At 34.1% G+C, this 8,487-nt stretch overlaps 1 protein-coding gene across 1 annotated transcript; it reads left to right on the forward strand.

Moving 5' to 3' along the window:
• Positions 1–452: 452 nt before the first annotated feature.
• Positions 453–7,245, forward strand: LOC149418224 (uncharacterized). Its single transcript, XM_089639369.1, has 2 exons — positions 453–907; positions 6,944–7,245. Exons 1-2 carry the CDS (start codon positions 587–589, stop codon positions 7,010–7,012), a joined length of 390 nt encoding a protein of 129 aa, XP_089495495.1. The 5' UTR covers positions 453–586; the 3' UTR covers positions 7,013–7,245.
• Positions 7,246–8,487: the final 1,242 nt, after the last annotated feature.

Raw genomic sequence — 8,487 nt, forward strand, 5'->3', positions numbered from 1 at the left:
GCATGAGCAATTTTAGTTGACACAAATCTAACCAAAAAATTCGCTCAGCACATGCGAAAAAACACAGAATATGAATTTTGCAAGTCATTCATTAAAAGAGCAATCGGTTTTTTGGCAGCAAGTCAAATGTTGTCAACCCCTTCTTTAGTGAACTACTGAAATGTGTCACATTAAAAATACCGCTACAATCCTATAATGGACAATTGGAATCATTCCGGGGCATTATAACATTGTATCGCTCGCTTATTTTTCCCGAGTTTAACCTGCCTACCTACATAATATATACGAGAGTGGTATATTTATGATATACATATACATATAGTATAGAAGTATATTCTCGAAACGATGAACCATGGGCGTGCGGTCACCGCAACGCACGGCACTGCATTATTATCATTGTTTATTTTGTCGCACGCCGTCACACTCCTTATAAAACCACTGCACGACTCAGCCCGCGTCAGTCGCCTGCCGCCACTCAGTGTTTTGTTTCTGAGTTACCACTGATTGCCCGCAAGTTTCCAGCCTCCACTTAATTAAACAACAACTTTACTGTACATTTTGCGTGTTTGTTTATACACACTTCAAGATGCGTATCGTGTTAGCCATTTTCGTCGTAGCGGGAGTCCTTGCATCTGCAAACTGCGGTTCCGCGTACCAAGATGGTGCAAACCAGGTTGTTTCTGTCGCAAGCCCAGCCGTGAATGAGATTCCCGTGACCAGCTCTCCCTTCGGCGGGGGCCAGGGTGCAGCGCTGGCCTCCCAGCAGGACTACAACGACTTCTGGCAGTATCTCCTGGCCATCAGACTGCAGCAGTTGGAGAATTATTACAACAGCCTTCCTCCTGTCAACTCAGTTTACATTCCGCCCAAGCCCGTGAAGAAAGACTGCAAACCTGTCGGAGGATTTGTAAGTACCAATTATTTGAATTATATTCTGAGATGCATTTTCAAATATAACGAGAATGTACATAATATTTGTGATTTGTAGAGAACCTGCCTAGTCTACAAACAAATACTATTGATTGTGTCAATTAAAAGCAAAATAAACAGGAACAAGGTTTTAAAAATATATAATTTTGGAATCCTTTAAAATGGGTTATGTGACCAAGATAATTTATGGCTGTGTGTCAGAAAATGTGGTATTTGCAGCTGCTAAAACTGGTTTTCTTGGAATAAGGATAATGTTCTGGAGAAGGACTTATTTTCATTATTATGTTGTTAGCACTCGTCTTCGCAATAATGTAAATAATTAATAATTATAATTATTCATCTATGTGGTAAACCGTCCTATGTTTATATTGTTTACTAGCGTCTGCCATGCGTTGCTGAGGCTTAATAAGTCTGTGCAGATAGAAACAATAGCGCGTTTTGATTTTAGTCCAACATAATATGCCGCTGTTTTCTGTCACAGGTGACATCTAAATAATATAAAAACACACGCGTATTCGAATGCAACGTTATGTCTAAATAATATAAAAACACACGCGTATTCGAATGCAACGTTATGTCTAAATAATATAAAAACACACGCGTATTCGAATGCAACGTTATGTCTAAATTTGAAAGCAATCTGTGAAGAACCTTCGGAGATTTAAGATTTTGAACAAACGAACATTTATTTATGTAGACTATTACTTATGCGTATTGATAAGAAGTTTGCAAGTGTCAATATTATTGTTACTTTTGTCTGTTTCTGGGTTATTTGTGTACTTTGAAGAAGCTATTAATTAAATTTCATATCTCTTGCGATGACCCCTCATTCATCCACAACATAAACAATTAATTGCCCTAATTAACCTGCGCACAACTAAATTTATATTGAAGGAGAAGATAATACTAATAAATTTAAACGAACCAGAGAAAGACATAAAAGGTTAGATTTCCAGTTGAGATGTTTTTTCTGTTTCGTGTTACGTTTAGATTTATTAGTATTTTGTTCTTATTCAATGGATTGTAATATTACATTGATGTTTAAAACCTTTAAAAGTTATATACATACTTAATAATATCATTAATAACATTACTATAAGAGTAGGTATTATAATCGATAGATTAAAACTAAAAATAACTGAAATGCAATATCTTTGGGAATGGTGGTCGTATCAATACATCAAATAAATACACGTAGAAAAATGATTATTGCTGATTTATAAACTTTTAGTACATTCCTAATATATCGAAACACGTATTCATTCTCCTGCTTTTGCCCTGATAATATATATTGACGAAATGCGAAAATATAATGTTTTTTTCCATCTTCGCGATAGTACATTCCCTTTTTACAGTTTGTCGGGAAACCTATCAATTCATTCGTTAAAGGCCTGCAGTCCCGTTTTAAACCGGATTACGAATAATTTGAAGAGATTCTTAATAAATTAGCAATATTTTCACTATGTTCACTCCTTTAATATTGTAGGTATTTTACGGTTTTACCTTAAATTTTACGTGTGTTTTTTTTAAATGAACAATTACAAAAAATGATATAGACATCCACGAGTAGGTATATTAAATACTTTCATTTTTTAACTTTCACATATGATATTTTTAAACTTATAGGTAGGTTGAAATGAAAGTACTTACCAAAAACTGTTAAAATAAACCTACATTTTTCCTCAATGTAACCGCATTTTCCGTCGAGTGTTTCCTCAAACATTTTTTATTCTATTCTATACGTACACAGTAGTAGTCATTCGTTGTAAATTATTTTGTCTCGTATAATACTGGTCGCCAGACATCATATCTTTAATTTGTAATTTGAAAAAAAAAATCTTGGTAAAACATAGCAAGTTACCAATCTATCATTTGATTCATTGTACAAATTTTATTATCAGTTATTACTCTGTAATTTTCAAGAACCTATAGTAAGTACACATATAATATATTTATATAGAGTGTGTTAGGAGACGTACTCAACATTCTTAAACCAGTGATTTTTGACATTATTTGAGGTAAAAAAATGGAAATGAGATTTCGGTATCTGATGACATTTTTGATGTTTTTAAGTTACTGGCAACCTTGTAAATTCGGGCCCCATTACGGAAAAAAATCACCCAAATTCGTTTTAAGACATCACAAATGCAAAATTTTGTAAGAATGAGCAGTTTATTTTGTGGAAATATTCTAATAAAAAAATTTATGTATGTAAATATTTAAAATATTATATTATGTATTTATGAATACCAAAAATAATACCTAACTGATCAAATCTACCACTTTTTTAATTTGATTTTCAGCTAAAAAATCAAACTGTCGGAGTTACTGAACCTACCGTTAAATTATATAAACTCGAACTAAAAATTTTCATGCATAAATATCGACAGTTAAAAAATGATTAACTCTATTATAAATTTTCCAGTGATTTTTTACGGATACAAGTTCTTTGTGCGTAATTTCGAAGTCATTTACACGTCATCAACTCGATTACTCATTCCCGATGAAACAATTAATTTGCTGTAAGTAGGTTCCTAAACTGTAATCACTTATAGTTCATTTTTACAATTTGGGGATTTGATTGAAGGTATGTAATGTGTATTTGTGGAAACTTTCAGTCGTTTTTAGATGAAATCGTGGTAATTTTTTTGAATGATTTCCTTCATGTCCACTTCACGTTTCGTAATGACAATCTGTACACGGAGAAAAATGATCCTATTATAAAAGTAACAGCATTCGAAGTTCCTGATAAAATATTAGTCATTCAGAATATATCGAGAACACGTGTTCTTTTCCGAATAGATATCATGACGACAGATTATATAAAACATTTGCTTTTGACTGATACTTTGTTATGAACTCTTTAAATTCATTCGTTATAAGCCTGCAGTCCCATTTTTAACAGGAAAACGAATAATTTGACCAGATTTTTAATCCTCCCCCTTGAATGCCTCCCTCAGAGGGTTTATCACTTTCATTAGATCTTTATTTAATGTGAATACCCTTAATGTTACCACTTCAGTGCTTACATGAATCTCACTACCTTTAGCCAGTACCTACCCATCCAGAAAAATGAAGTGGGGTTGGGAGGGAAGGCTGGGAAGTAGCTGGCTATTTACCGTATAGCTATAGCCATTTATATACCTTTCGATTTTATCACCACAGTATCCAGCGCGGTCGATCGATAAAGGATTTATCATCTTCCAGAGCACGACTGCAGATCGCTAATGTACCAAACAATAGTTCACGTAAAATAAATTTAGTCGTTGCGAACTGTTTTGTATGTTCGTTGAAGATCTGCAGTCATGTTCTGGAACGATGACAAGTTACCAACATTATCGATAAAACCTTCATCGATCGACCGTGCTAGATACCCTGGTCGATACAAAACGTACCGTTCTTTTGTTTCTCTTTTGTGTATTTTTTTTTAAATTTTTTATGCTATACCGGACTTTGAACCCGCGACCTCCGATCGCAAAGCCCAGATCTTACCGCTCTGCTACGGAGGTTGAAATTCTTCTAACAATAATCATTAACGATAACGTCATGTATTCATCGTTAATTGACGCCATTAAAGAGTGTTAGTTACCTGAAACGGTAATTAAGATGTGTTGTTACAGATCGTTGTAATTATAATAATCATCAGTGATCATTGTCACTCACGAGTCACGGGAAATACTAGGTACTTTTTTTCAGACCAAAAAGATGTAATTATCAGGCTGACAATTATATTTAGTATTATTTTATAACAGGAATATTTCAAAGCTCCATCGCTCGTGATTGTAATGACAAAAATAATTGTGCTGACGTGGAATATTTCAGACAAAAACGCTGTGCAAATTTATGACGCCATACAAACACATCTGCATATTTTGTTGTTCTTTCGGTATCTGCAGTAGGTACCTACCAGCCAATATCTTGGCGTTCCATAATTCAAATGTGACCGCTCGTCCCTCTGGATTGGTATCGGTAATTAATCAACTTAAACCGAACTCACTGCGCAGAAAAGTGAAGTTTTCTTCAGCGCACCCTTTGTGGGAATTTTCTGCGCAGGGTCTTCGATTTATGTCCATTGCTTACCGATACCGAACCAGAAGGACTAAGCTTAAGATACATGACGCTATACGTATAACATATAATTTGGGCGTGGCCTATAAGTATTATAAGTTGAGGTGTCACACTACGCTACTTCCTCAGGAGAGGGAGTTAGATCAACTGGGGAACTGTCGCGTAATATTATTTCTTTGTATGAGATCTGTCACTTTGATAGATGACAGCCGCATGATAACGGAGTTCCGTAAATTGATCTGACCCTCTCTCCTCCTACGGCATGAGAGGGGGTCGCATATATTTTTTTAATATAGATCACGTAGCACCATCGTCGCCACGCCCACACTTATAACACATCATCTGTCAGGTGATCCGACAGGTCTGTATGGGATTGTATGGATAGCGATATAGAGTTATATAAAACGCCATACGCATCGTGGCTTGGCCTATTTCTGCATTTCGCCAGAAATAGGTCAAGCCACGAGAATATAGCGCGCTCATGGCGTGGTCTATCACAGGCTTAATTCGAAGAAAGGGACCTGAGCGATAACTGTATTGGAAATAACCCATGACTCACACGGCAAAAATTAGATGTATTTGTGTTGTAATACTCGCACCGGGTAAGGCAACCTTGACCTATTATTGACACAATCGGGGGTTCATTTATAACAACAACGACCAAAAAATTTCGAATATGCAAATGCATATAATCCAAAGATATTAGATTCCAATGTCTACAATAACATGGTTGCATTGGACCCCAAGATAACCCCTTTCGAGCATCTTCTATCTATTGAGAATAATCTCTATTATACAATTTGTAACTTGTAATCTAATTTCACGCTATTGTATAACTGCACAGATATTTTTCACTTGTTACGTATGTTACACTATCGGTTTTAAACACCCCATTACAATACTCAGGTCATGATTCATTACAAACCCGCAGAAATGTTATCGTTTTTAGAACTTTTAACAACACTGCGTCATCGAGCGCGCTTGGGAAAAACATTTATTATCACGAAAAATAGGCCATAGGAGAGAAATCTGTTCACGGAAATAAATCAAGTAGATACTATGTTTTTTCACCGTAAAAATAAATAAATTGTAACCTTCATTACATCATCGGTAGGTACCACAAGCCACAACCCTAAGCGAGTCTTATTAAACGCCTCCTGGAACGATGTAACACATCATCTCTTGACGGATCCTTATTTAAAAATAAAATACATAAAAAAAAATATATATATGTATGCATATAATGATTTTATTTTAGTAACAAAACCGTGAAAACCGCTCCTTAAAATTGGACATATCCGTAAACTGTATTTTTTTAACATACCCGCTCTCATAATTTTAAATAAGCAGAAATAAACTTATAAATCATATTATTGTATTAGTATCAACCAAATCTACTCAAATTAGGTTATCACAGTCATGCCTGTGACAGAACACGCTTATTTTGAAAAAGGCCAATTAGATGAGACATGAAGTGAAAAAATTAGTTCCGAATTTTTTACCTCCAACTGACCTCTAACTCTCCCAACGCTCTAACTAAAATTACCGAATCGCGTTCTAATAGCGGAACAAGTTTCGACGAAATATTAGTACGCAGTGGCGTCTCTAGTTGTATCTCTATGCCAAGCATTGATGTATTGGTCGATGAGGCCAAGCCATGAGAATATAGCGCAAGCATGGACCTTAGAGTAATTATATTATTACTCTAAGGCATGGACCTACAATCATTGTCTAAATATTAGTACTCACTGTACGCGGTGGCGCCTCTAGTTGTAGCTCCATGCCAAGCATTGATGTATTTATTGGTCGATGAGGCCAAGCCATGAGAATATAGCTACAATCATTGACTAAAAATGGCTACAATACATCAATGAGCACAAGCTTGTCAGTAAACTTTCTACAATTTTGGACATGATTTTAATAATCTTTTTTATTTTTGTTTCAGTGCACTTATCACGAGGATTGCTGTTCGTTCGCCTGTCTCGGTTACTTGAAAAGATGCGTCTCGAAATAGTATGGATTATAACCTGCTAATATTATATTATAAGATTCCTTTGGATAAATTTATATCTATCTACGTACGAAATACGTTTTATATGTTTATGTGACAATTATATTGTACATTAAACTCTGTTTAATTGTTACAATAAGTTTTATGTTTTACGTATTTATGAAAATATTTATCGCAACTGACATGTTATTTTGTGCTCACGAGGTTAGTGAGAATAATAAACAACTTTTAAACGACCTGGCGATGTTTTATTGATAAATCTGAAGATACCAATATTAAACAAGCTGTTTTCATGTTTCCATGTTTCTCTCAAAATTATCCAAAATAAAATACATAATAAACTAGCTGAAGTTCCCGGCATTGCCCTGGTTTTATGCAGAGTTTTTCGAAATAAGATGTTGAAAGTAATTCTCTTATTTTGAACGCAGAGTGCGCAAAATTTCATCATGAAGTATCAAGATAAAAGTGGATCGAGAGGTTTTTCGTAAACTTCCTCTCTCTTTGAAGGTCAAGTTTTCAAATTTTCGTCAATCCTGGAATAAAAGCGTTGATAATAATAATAACAATTTGTATAGCGCCGTTTTTGTGAAAAATCACCACTCCAAAATCAATCAACACACAATTCTCGGGCGCTGTGTATAAAACAAAGCCACATACACTCTTCTTTACTTTGTTCATTAAATTTAATGAAATTATCTGATCTTAGAATCATTGCCGATTTAACCTGTTTGTATAAAATCATTAATTCAATGTTTGATACCTCTGATTTATTATATGAAATATCTTTTCATACTCCAAACAGGTCAGTTACAAGACAGTACCTACCGTATTATTGTAGCAATTCTAGGTACATCAATGTCCCAATACTACACTTCTATGCGACGAATTCAACAGCTAGGAAACAAATATGAACAAATAAAAACTTTTTTTCTTTTCTTTACCCAATATAATATATTGTAATGGCACTACTCCCCAAATCAAACACGAGAAACGTTTTTCTCTATTGAATTGGGTAGTTACGTTAAAAAGAAAACATTTTTATTGTAATTAGTTTTTTTAGTTTAACATATTTTTGTTATTATATAAAAGAAATATATTTTTTTAAATAAAAAAAAAATAAAAAATACTACTATGTTGTTGATATATTTAGTACATCAATTTCAACATATAAGCATACCTTATTGAAGTTTTTTCAGGTAGTGGAATATTTTAATGAAGGTATTTAATTTGACTAACACTGGAAAAAAAATATTTTGGATTTTTTATGTTCGTTCCTACATGCTGTGTGGATATTTATTTCATATTCTAATTCAGTAATGTTGGCCTCACTGGGTTGTTGGCCTCACTGGGTTGTTGGCCTCACTCACTTTATTTTTTTATTTTTGTGCAATTGTTTTAAATAATCGTTTCTTGCACTATTTGCGTGTACAATTTCGTAAATATTTTTATATATATGTATGTAAAAGCCTTAATAGGCG

Source organism: Hesperophylax consimilis, chromosome 14 (genome assembly GCF_061612785.1).
Source record: "Hesperophylax consimilis isolate HC1 chromosome 14, BYU_Hcon_1.0, whole genome shotgun sequence".
Taxonomy (NCBI): Eukaryota; Metazoa; Arthropoda; class Insecta; order Trichoptera; family Limnephilidae; genus Hesperophylax; species Hesperophylax consimilis.